Source organism: Montipora foliosa, chromosome 11 (genome assembly GCF_036669935.1).
Source record: "Montipora foliosa isolate CH-2021 chromosome 11, ASM3666993v2, whole genome shotgun sequence".
Lineage (NCBI taxonomy): Eukaryota > Metazoa > Cnidaria > Anthozoa > Scleractinia > Acroporidae > Montipora > Montipora foliosa.
In genome coordinates, this window is record NC_090879.1 from 24,727,354 (window position 1) to 24,739,853 (window position 12,500).

At 40.3% G+C, this 12,500-nt stretch overlaps 1 protein-coding gene across 1 annotated transcript in view; it reads right to left on the reverse strand.

Annotated features, from left to right (window-relative positions):
• LOC137976486 (uncharacterized) overlaps positions 1-5,113 on the reverse strand; it is a 5,264-nt gene extending 151 nt beyond the window's left edge. The window contains exon 1 of the mRNA XM_068823851.1: positions 1-5,113. This exon is cut by the window's left edge and continues 151 nt beyond it. Within this exon, the coding sequence (XP_068679952.1) occupies positions 1,801-4,704 (2,904 nt within the window). The 5' untranslated portion in view covers positions 4,705-5,113 and the 3' untranslated portion in view covers positions 1-1,800.
• Positions 5,114-12,500: the final 7,387 nt, after the last annotated feature.

The window sequence follows — 12,500 nt, forward strand, 5'->3', positions numbered from 1 at the left end:
CCAAAATCGAAATCCTGGCTTCTGCCATTTTCATTTAACTTAGCAGCCACGCGACGTATGCGTGATGTCAAAGAGCTCAAGCACGAATGAATAAATTAAGGACGTTCGTGCGAAAATCTTCCCACGTTGATTCATTTCTCGCCTGAAGTTAGGTCATAAATTACTTATTCCAAAAATGAAAAAAAATTGGGGGGTCACCGACTTTGTTTCGGAGAAAAAGGCAAGGGAAAAATGCCCTAATTTCGACATGTAGCTTCATCCACTTATACATCGAAAATCATAAAAATAATAGAGTTAGAGTAAAGGTTCCCAGAGTAGGCCTACCTTTTAGCCCTAAGGTTTTAATAGCTAAAATGAATGTTTAGGTTTTTTCCTGTATTGGTAAAACAGAGACCTGTAACCTGAGATGTGTGTTTGGTACCTGCCTCATTTTAAGTTCAGACTTTTTTAAGTGGTTGGTATTAACCTTGTTTGGTCTCTTTAGTTGAAAGTAGTCAATATCTGAAACTGTTAACCACGACCTTATGACCATCAATTAATTGAGACATTATTTGCTGTTTAATGTAGTTTGTCAATTTGGTGAAGTGGTGACATCAATCCGATTGATCCAAGTCCACCGTTGGAAGGATAAATTTAGAATGAAGCGCCATTTCTCGGAAAGATCTTCATTCCCGGACAAAGCTTACAAAGCAAGTCATTTAATTATTGCCAGTTCCAGGAAACGGCTTTCAAGGGTCGGATTATTGTTTCTTCTCGGAAAGCCTGAATAGTTTCTCAGAAAACAAAAATTACCTCAACGAGAACTGATATGCTCATGATTTCATACATTTCTAACCAACAAAAACAATCCATGGTTAAACAAATATACATAAAATACCAAAATTCGTCACTTTCGTTCATCCAATTAGTGTGCCAGGAATCCAAAATCCGGTTGTAAATGCTTTGCTTGCTTTCAAAAAAACCTATGTCTACTTGGCGAAGGCACCTACATGCCGGTTCATATAGTGAAAAAAAAAACAATATTGTTGGATATTTCAAAGTCCTGTGCAACATCCGTGTGTTTTTAAATCGTTGGATCAAAGGAGTAATTCAATGGCTTAATTAATGATAAAATATCAAAATTCGTTATCTAAATCAACAGTATAGATCGTTTTCATTCACTTGACAACTCGCCAGATTGTTTTACTAAAACGACATTTCCATAAAAAATTGAACTTAATTCTCTGGGAATTAACAAGGTACAAAAACATCGATGCCTTACCATATTTGTAAAGGAAAATCACTTATGGTTCATCTCCCCCCTTGTTGTTGTTATCGTTTCCTTCTATGGCGGCTGTAAGGGCAAATGAAAATGATTTATCTGTTGTGCACTACCTGAATACAATTAAATCTTCTTCTCGAACTCCTTTTGCGTTACAGTTTAATTTTTTTGTCACGGATACTGGTTCGTGCTGAGATAAGTTCGTTAAAACTAAAGCTTTCGTTTGGTTTTACTAGGTTTGATAGCTGCATTTTCTTGTCAGATCATAGCATTATTTCCGAATCAGTAATGGTCATAGAAACCTTAATGAACGCTCTTATTATGATGTATTGAATATTATTCTTATTAGCATGTGTTACCTTCGATGCCATTAAATTGTAAAAATAAAAAATAAAAAACCGTCCGCGATTACTCCGCTCCTCAGTGTCTTTTCAGAAACAAACATTTTATAATTAGCGTTTTTAGGTTTAACCTGTACACGATTATTATTCGAAACTCCCTCTAACTTCTGGAATTCTCCACAGCAGGAATGTAAGAGGTCAAGACTTCTTCTCTTCGCGAGGGTATGAGTCTTCGGGAAATCTTTTTGGGTACAAACTTAAGACTTTCCAGATTAATTTCTTGGTGCCCAAATTGTTGATGCTTTTCTGGCCATTGTTGAGTTTGTAGCGCATATCTAGTCCTTCCTTCATCGATGCCTCCATTTTGCTTAATAGTTCCTCTCTAACAGATTCTTCGTTTTCTTGTTTGTCAGCCATTACATGATAGAGCAGACCCAGTTGAGTCTTGACCGTAACTTTCCATGTGTGATCTTTCTCTAGCTCTCTCTCGCAAACGAGTTCTGCCTTTAAAAGCAGCTTCTCTGCTTCTTCAAAGTTGCCTTTTCTCATGTGACAAATTCCATAATTTTTTAGGGTTAAGATGCTCTCCTTTTGTTCGTGTTTTCCCAGCTTTTCCATAACTCCCATGGCCTTTTCGTAGTACTTCAAGGCTTTATCTAGCCCTTGGTCACTCTTTTCCGCCAAGAAAACAAAGTCTGCATAGTCCTTTAAACATTGAGCCGTCATGAAATGATCTCCAAGAAGTTTTTGGAACAAAGAAAAGGCCTTCTTATACTTTTCGGTTGCTTCTGCGTTGTCCATGCGCCGCTTAGCGTTTCTTCCGGCAAATAAGAGGCTGGCTGCGGTTTCGGGGTGGTCAGGAAGCTTCTCCTCGCAGATTTTCAATGCTTTGTCGTACAACTTTTTGGATTCAAGAAACGCTTTCGCCTCTGATAGAAAACGAGCTCGGCTATGTAAGTAGAACACACGAGAAAGGACCTTAGTCTCGCCGAATTCGTCGTCGTGTGCTGAAAAGAGGCGATGTGCGTCTTCCATGTGATCTTTGTATTTTGTTTGGACCCCGAGCCTTCTCATTTCTTGACCAAGCAGACACAAAAGTTCCACACGATGCACTGGCTGAGATTCGGCCTGAAAATAGGTGCTACTGAGTAGCAGTTCCAAGATCTCGATGTAAACCTTCGATGAGATGCATTTTTCCAAATATTGGAACGTTTCAAAAAGACTATCGAGGAACTTTTTGCACGAGGTTGCGATCTCTTGGGTCTCCAAACCATTACCGAAAACTTTAAGGAAATGCTCGAAGTTTTGCCTGTCTGCAGTGAAAGATTCGATGGCTTCTTTGCATGTGTCTTTTCCCCAATATAAACGCGTATTCTCTTCTAGACGGGAAATGAAGTGCGCAGAAGCTAATTCTCTGCTGTGAAGTAAAACCTGTGGATTTTCAGTTTCACCAATGTTCTTAGCAAAAGCGCGGATGAGAGGATGCATCTGATATCTATGGGAACCTGCCCGTTCATCGACAACAAGAGATCTGTTCTTTAAGGAACGTATAGTCTTAATCGGTAGAGTTTCAGAATCCAAGGTTTCCTTCAAAACGGCTTCGGCAGCATCGCAATCAAATGATCCAGGAAATATGGACGCAGCTACTAAAGCATCTTTCTCAGCTTTCGTCAGAAGATCAAAAGAATTCATAATCGCTTTTTGGAATGATTCATCGCCATCTTCCAGGATAGTCATGGGTTCCTTTTTAAGATGTTTGATAATCTTCTCTTCAGTGTAGTCTGACAGAAGCGAACCGACGATTGAGAGTGCCAATGGGACACGGCCACAAAGCTCGACTATGGTTTCCACTTCGGAAGATTCTTCAATTTGGGTCCCCGTACGGCTGACACGCGAGGTAAGTAAGTTTTTGGCCTCGTCGAGTGGTAGAGGGCTCAAATTTACTTCTTTCCATGGCAGGCTTTTATGTTGGAATCTCTCTCTGGATGTAATTACAAAAGCTACATTCTGCTTCGATAACATTCTCATGGCACTCAGGGTCTCTAGGAATAAATGTCGGTCTTCTTCCGACGCTAGAAGACTATCTGCATTATCGAGGACAAATACCAGTTCGCTTTCGATCTCTACGCTCCAGTCTTTGAGCCAATATTCCGGATTCTCTGATTGCTGCCCGACTTTCTTGCCACATGAGTGGATCATTTCAGTTGCTGCTTCGAGGAATGTTGTCTTTTTTAGAAGACTGCAAAATAACACAGTATGCCCATTTTCTTTTAATTTGTGGGCTGTCTCCCTGGCCACAGTTGTTTTTCCAAAGCCCGGTCCACCAGTAATCAACACGACGGCATCTGTTCCACTCTGAATGTATTGCTTCACTTCTTCTATTTCCTCAGCGCGACCAAACACTCCCGGCACTTCGTCTGGTAGACAGCTGCTAGGCTCGTCATTTTCTTGCTGCGGCTGTTGCTGCTGCAATCTTCGCCATTTTTTAATGTGTTCCTCTACTATTCGATACGTATCGTGATCGATCGGATCATTTTTGAGGCGCTGTATTTTTGTTCGCTGGATATAAACCAGTATTCCCTCTAAAGCTGAAGATATTTGGTTCCATTTGTCTTCGAATTCACTTTCGGTAATGGCGGTAGAAGGGCTATGGGACAGCTCATTTCTGAAATATTTGATTCTGGCGATGTTCGCTTGTATGCTTGCATCGCTCTGAGCAGGCAGCGTGTGCCATCCTGTTCCACTGGGCGGTGGTAAATTGGAAAATTCTCGAATCAACAAATGCAACAGAGTAATGTCAAACTCCTCAATGTTTGGAGGGTCACCAGTACCCGGAAACAACTTTTGCCATTGATCATCAACAATGACACGTCTTGATCTTAGATTCTGAAGCTTCGGCAAGTTTGTCTTTAGGACGTCCTCCAATGCTTCGGGGTGTATGGAAAACAAAAGAAATCGCTCCAAAGCAGGTGTTCCTTCGTCGATGAGTAATCGAGCCAGCCTTGTGCCATTGGTTTTTTCCTGTGATACACCAGCGAATGCCGATGATGCAGTGTCGCCACTACCAACAGACGGCGAAGTAGAACTTGTTGATGATGCCATTCAGTTCAGTAAAAAGAACGAAGTCAACAGGACATTTTTACCGCATTATCGACGATAAGCGTGTAAAGAAGTGGTCTTTTGCAGCGTTTGGGAACGATCGTCTGCAGGTTTATCCTGCTTAACTTACGAGTGTCGCGTAATTTTATGGCTTCAAATGGATACTGGGAACCGCTGGTCGAGCACTTTTCAACTATAGAAACTTTCGTTGAATCTGCCCACAAAATTGTCACTTGAGGCGATTTAAGTTGACTCTCTTATCGCTGCTTCGATAGCACATTTCTGTTTCTGAGAATTCATTTCAGTTTCTGGATATTACGTCCAAGCTATTTTTGTCTCCGTCTGATGATGTAATGTGTTTGCTCATGCTTAACTTGTTCTTTTCAGTTTATCCATTTTTTAAAATTCCTTTTACTTTAATACTTGCATGGGACCTTCTACTAGACTTTTGCACATTGCTAACTAATTGTACAAGCAAGGTTATGATATAATAAAAAACAAAATCGTTTGGTTTCTGGGAAACACAAATTGCATAAAGCTGATTCTTTTGATCTCATAATTGAATTATTACTTATTCTGGGAAGGAAACCATGCCAACACTGTTTCATTTATTCTCGGAAAGCTCCTTCTGTTTCTGAGAATTATTTACTTCGATTTTAATTTACCTCAGGAGTTACGCGACCAATAGAAACGAATATTATGAATTGACACACGCACGGCTTAGTCACGATCCTATTTAGTCACTAAGTATAAGCAAATGATTGTTTTTAACCGGCTGATCAGGTCAAAATAATTAAACATGCGTACAATCAAGTGGTTCAGGTCTAGCAATACACCTTCACCCACTTTCAACTACATAACTAGCTTTCCCCCAGCTTCCGCCATTTTCACTTAGCCAACAGCCTTGGTTGTCTTGGTTAGTCATCTCAGATCCTACTAACCGAGCTCTATGTACGTATTGACTGAGTGGGAGGGCCAGACAGGAAAATATTTGGCCCGAGATCTTGGCGTACGGACCGAACGCAGCGAGGTCCGTCCTCCATAACCGAGGGCCGAATATTTTCCAGTCCGGCCCGACCCAACCTCCAGTCAGTCAATAAGCATTTTGTGATATGGGCTCTTTACGCCATTAAGGAGCACCCGCAAGATGAAGTTGAGACAAGAGAGTTAAAATTTGCACAAAAAGATTATCTAATATGTTGTTTGTATTTGCTTTTGTGGCTGTAAATAACTTGGATGTTTAGAAGCGACGAAATCCCCCAAAATCGCACCGCTTAGTACGTGTCCTTAACAGGGCCGTAAGGCGTTTTTTCGGCCCACCTCGCGCTAATGTGTACGGCCCTCATACGGGGATTTTGGTTCAAACCAATTTACAAACAACAACACAGCAAGTTTGGACTGATTCGCACAGGTCAGTTTCACAACAAAATTACAGAAGTAGCGTAAATAATTCATTTAAAAAAATAGCCGTTTGCTGTTTTCGGCAGTGAATAGTTTTTCAGTTTTAGAAGTGTCCACAGAATCAAAACTACTATACAGAAATGTCAATATCGGGCTTAAAAAATTGACCTCAATTTTCTGCTTTCGAAAAAAATAGAATCCGTAAAAAACTCAATATATGTTGTTTTTGACACACCTGCGTGTGACAGAGACACAAAAAACGATAAAACTGGCTTAAAACAACTTGATACCTATGATGTTTCGTATCCTGCATAGATGGTGGGATATTGTCGCGGGATTATTTGAATACGCGAGAGTAAATCGATGGTTGCTTCGTTGTGTTTTGGCAAGCGGCTTACTCGCGGCGAAAACACTGAGCAATCACCGACGTACTTACTCGCGGGTGTTTAAATAATCACTCGATAAAATATCCCGACAGCCACGCTGGCTAGATGTTTCGGGGGGTATATAAACATCTATAATATATAATAAGCAAGGCATTTTAGCCAATGACATAGCTCTCTTGCTCCAATAGTAAGATCGAGTGCGACGTTTTTCGTGCAAAGATTAATTCGCTAAAACATGAAGGTTGTTTCGGCGCGCGTTCGTTCGAGTCAGAGAACATTATTTGCTAATAATGGCCACAGAAACCTAACTGAACACTATGATTGAGATAAACCGTCCACAATTACTACGTTTCCTCAATTTCTTTTTTCAGTAACAAACATTTTGTAATTGGTGCTTTGGGTTCTAATTTGTGGACGATTCTTCTTTGAAACTCCCTCCAACTTTTGGAATTCTCCATAGCATGAGTGATGGAAGAAGTCAAAACTTCTTATAAGGTAGGGTATAAGTCCTTGGGAAATCTTTCTGGGTACGAGGTTAGAACGTTCCGGATAAATGCCTTGTTGCCCAAATGGTTGATGCTTTTCTGGTCATTGTTGAGTCTGTAGCACATATCTACAAGTCCTTCCTTCATTGATGCCTCCATTAAGCTTAATAGTTCCTCTCTAACAGATTCTTCGTTTTCTTGTTTGTCAGCCTTTTCATGATAGAGGAGACCTAGTTGAATCTTGACCATAACTTTCCATGTGTGATCGTTCTCTAGCTCTCTCTCGCAAACGCGTTCTGCCTCTAAAAGCTGTTTGTTTGCTTCTTCAAAGTTGCCTTTTATCATGTGACAACTTCCATAATTTTTTAGAGTTAAGATGCTCTCCTTTTGTTCGTGTGTTCCCAGCTTTTCCATAACTTCCATGGCATTTCCGTAGCACTTCAAGGCCTTATCTAGCCCTTGATCACCCTCTTCGGCTAAGAAAAAATAGTCTGCAATGTCCTTTAAACATAGAGCCGTCATGAAGGAAAGGCTCGCTGAAACTTTTTGGTTGCTTCTGCGTTGTCCTTGCGCCGCTTAGCGTTTCTTCCGGCAAGTAAGAGGTTGACTGCGGTTTCGGGATGGTCAGGAAGATTCTTCTCGCAGATTTCCAATGCTTCATCGTACAACCTTTTGGGTTCAAGATCGAAAGGCTTGTTCGCCTCTGATAGAAAACGAGCTCGGTTATGAAGGTAGAACACACTCGAAAGCGTCTTGGTTTGGAATTCATCAACGTGTGATGTAAAGAGAAGATCAGCCTCTTCGACCTTTGTATTTTGTTTTGTCACCAAGCCTTCTCATTTCTTGACCAAGCAGACACAATAGTTCCACACGATGCACTGGCTGATATTCGGCCTGAAAATACTTGCTTCTGAGTAGCAGTTCCAAGATCTCGGTGTAAACTTTCGATGAGATGCATTTTTCCAAATACTCGAACGCTTCTAAAAGACTATCGAGGAACTTTTTGCACGAAGTTGCGATCTCTTGCGACTCCAAGCCATTAGCGAAAACTTGAAGGAAATGCTCAAAGTTTTGTCTGTGTGCACTGAAAGATTTAATGGCTTCTTTTGCATGTGTCTTTTCCCCAATACAAACGTGTATTTTCTTGCAGACGGGAAATGAAGTGCGCACAAGCTAATTCTTCGCTGTGAAGTAAAACCTGCGGATTTTCAGTTTCACCAATTTCCTTGGCAAAAGCGCGGATGAGAGAGTGTAACTGATAGTTATGGGCGTCTGCATGTTCAACGACAACGAGAGATCTGTTGCTTAAGGAGAGTAGCGTCGTAATCGGTAGAGTTTCAGGGGCCAAGGTTTCCTTCAAAACGGCTTCGGCAGCATTGTAATCAAATGATCCAGGAAATATGGACACAGCTATTAAAGCATCTTTCTCGGGTTTCGTCAACAGATCAAACGAATTCATAATCGCTTTTTGGAATGATTCATCGCCATCTTCCAGGATAGTCATGGGTTCCTTTTCAAGATGTTCAACAATCCTCTCTTCAGGGTAGTCTGACAGTGGTGAACCGACGATTGAGAGTGCCAATGGGACACAGCCACAAAGCTTGATTATGGTTTCCACTTTGGAAAATTCTTCAATTTGGGTTCCTCTACGGCTGACACGGGAGATAAGTAACTTTTTGGCCTCGTCGGGTGATAGAGGGCTTAAATTTACTTCTTTCCATGGCAGGCTTTTATGCTGGAACCTCTTTCTGGATGTAATTACAAAAGCTACATTCTGCTTCGAAAACATTCTCATGGCACCCAGGGTCTCTAGGAATAAATTTTGGTCTGCCTCCGACTCTACAAGACTATCTGCATTATCGAGGACAAATACCACTTTGCTTTGGATCCGTTTACTCCAGTTTTTGAGCCAATGTTCCGGATTCTCTGATTGCTGCCCGACTTTCTTGCCACATGAGTGGATCATTTCAGTTGCTGCTTCGAGGAATGTTGCCTTTTTTAGAAGACTGCAAAATAACACAGTACTCCCATTTTCTTTTAATTGTGGGCTGTCTCCCTGGCCACAGTTGTTTTTCCAAAGCCCGGTCCACCAGTAATCAACACGACGGCATCTGTTCCACTCTGAATGTATTGCTTCACTTCTTCTATTTCCTCAGCGCGACCAAACACTCCCGGCACTTCGTCTGGTAGACTGCTGCTAGGCTCGCACTGTGATACTCCACCAAAGACTATAGATGTAGTGTCACCCGTACCACAAGACGAAGAAGAAGAAGAACTCGTTGATGATGCCATTCAGTTAACAGGACAAAGTCAACAGGAAATTTTTACCTATTATCAAGACAAGCGTTTAAAGAATTTGCAGTGTTTGGGAACGATTGCTAGGCAGCTGCACTGAATATCTCATAAATTATTAACCATTCTGCAAAGGAAACAATGCAAACACTGTTTCATTTATTCTCAGAAAGCTCCTACTATTTCTGAGAATCATTTACGACCAATACAAAAAAAGATTACGTATTGACGTACGTAACTTAGTCACGATCCGATTTAGTCACAAAGTAAATGCAAATGATTATTTTAACCGGCGGTTGCCAAAAAAAAAAAAAAACACAATCAAGTGGTTCAGGTCTAGCAATACACCTTCACCCACTTTCAACTACATAACCAGTTTCTTCCATTTTCATTTTCACTCATACGACCAACAGCCTTGATAGACCGGAGGGGTGGCGCAGTGGTAAGATCTCTGCCTTCCAACCCTAAGGTCCCGGGTTCCATTCCTGGTTCTGCCGAGACTGGAATATTTGGCGACCTTCTTTCCCGCTAAAAGTTCACTCAGCTTTCCATCCTTCCGAGGTCGGTGAAATGAGTACCAGCATGCATGGACTGCTTAGAAGCGGCTGCAATTTGCGCCTGTATATGCTTCCAGTCCGCTGGGGCTAAATTGATCATTGTAAAGCGCCCTTGAGACGTTAGTGATAAGGGCGCTATATAAATGCACCACTTTACCTTTCACGGTTTCTGACGCCATATTGGTTGGGGAGCAAACACGGCTTAAATTACAGTGTATGTATGGAAATTTTGCCGACTTTGAACCATTCATGATAAAAGCCTGACGATTGTGGATAGCGAGAATACCTCTCAACAAGCACTTCTATTGAGATTATTTTCGTGAAGTATGATTATCAGAATCACGCTACAACGACCGTGGTAAACAAAACTATGCAAATTTCCGCGAAATTTGAAGCGACATGAGGAGATTTCCAATATCCAATTTTCAGACGTTGTGCCTTGTGCAATGATCTCATTTTCCGTTGAGTGAATGACATTAACAAAACGACTAAAAAATTTAAGAATTTTTGAAATATGCCTGTTTGCAGCGGAGTTATAAAGGCTTGAATTCGGCCAAAATCCCATACAAGCCGCGTTTGCCCCCCAACCAAGATGGCGTCAGAAACCGTGAAAAGGTCTATTGTCTTGGTTAGTTATCTCAGAGTTAATATCTACCCCCTAGACCCTAGTAACCGAGCTCGAGGTCCGTACTGAGTGTACTGTAAGTTTCGGACCAATTTTTTTTTTTTTTTTTGCGTCGCTCGCGGGCCTGAAATCGACGGGGAAAATCGAGGTTCGCAACAGGTATATACATCAAGTTAAGTTCTGGGACGATAGTCGAGAGAGGAGAGCAATGAAAAATAACTCCCAACTTGTGGCTGTGAATTGTATTGTTTTCCATTGCGCAATAGGCCTCATTCACGATAGCCGCCATGTTGGCTTTCATATTGTCATGCAAATTAGCCATGTGTTAGGCTGGGGGGCAAACATTACAAAAAAGGGAAATTGCGGAAAATCGGCTTGTCGAAAGATTGAAATAACATTGCTAAAAGTACCTTTCATAATAATTTTATGTCTTTGATTGCCTTTGATATTTTGCCTTTCTACTTCGTTATCTGCTAATTTTTCACTAAAAAAACATCGAAGTAACTTGTGTAATCATTCTATTTTACTACTTAGAAGAGAAACATTCAATGACCGTGAAACAAATCATCTGTGTGGCTAAGATGTTCGTTATAACCTCTCGAATTTGTGTTGTTTGCCCCCTTTAGAAGTGTGTAGCTAATTTGCATGATAGTAACAAATCCAACATGGCGGCCATCGCGAATAAGGTCTATTGGGTAACTTGTTTGTGACCATGGCCGACCAAAGACCCAGTAACTAAGGCGTGAGGGTTCTCATGATGTAGAGTGATTAAAATTGCACGATTGTGGTTGTTTTAGTAATCTTTGTGTCACCCGCTGTTTATGTTATATTCCCTTAAATTTAATGTGCTTATGACAATCAGTAATCGAGCATAGGCATAGCTGATTGAATTAGTACCAGTACTTTTTTCATGTATTTAATGTGAGCGCTCTATGAATCGATTACGATAGCTGAAGTGTGGAAAACAATACTCTATTGACTTATTTAAGGAATGAAATAGTAACCAAGAGGCTACGGGTAACCTACACGTTGTTCGAAGGATTTTTAGCCGATTAAGTTCACAATAAATGTCGTGTATTTTTAATGAGACTGCGCAATTAATACCATGCAAAGCAAAACTAATAATCTACAAATCATTCATCCTACCTCACTTAACTTATTGTCCCTTAGTATGGCATAACTGCAGATCTTCTGACAGCAGAAAAATGTAGCGGATTCAGGAACGTTTGCTTAAAGCAGTCTTCATCTCCCATTCAGAAACATATGAAAACCATCTGGCTCACGCACGGTTACCGTTTACTACAAAATTCAAAGACTTCAAGATATGGCCGTATTAATGTATGAAGTAAAGAACTGGCCTTGGGCCGAATGTTATTAATGAACTATTTAAATTAATCAAAAAAACTCTAGATATTCACGACGACTTGACTTCGGTATTTTTAACACTATTAACTATGGAAAGCATTCTCTAAGATACCAAGGACCTTACAAATGATCCATTCAATAAATTGAAGGACTCCTCGAACATTGAATCTTTTAAAAAGAACATTAGGAAAATAGACCTAAAGTCATCTTTAAACAACAACGATAATTGCTGTAATCTCCGAAATTCTTAGAGACTACTGATTTATACGTCGATTGTCTTATTTTGTACATTTTTAATTGATATATTTATATTTTATAATTGTATATATTATCTTAATCTTTTATTTGTAGATTTGTCTTCAGTCTTTTGTGTCCCCAATTCGTTGTAAAAACTAAATACATCGACACATTAATAAAGTATTTCATTCATTTTCCAATATAAAAAGATTGAAGAAAATTTGCAATGGATGACTGAAAAAATCAACGTCATCTTGAAAGACAGAGACTGTTTAGTCCTTCATGATAAATCCCGCTGTCGGCCTCGCTTTAGGTGATCACGACAATTTGTCAAAATTCTTTAAGACTTTGTCAAAAATTTGTTAATATGATTTTGAAAATCTATACTATTGAGCAGCACACAGCAACAGATCTTGTCAAATTGCTTTTATTTCTCCGGTCGACTGGTTTC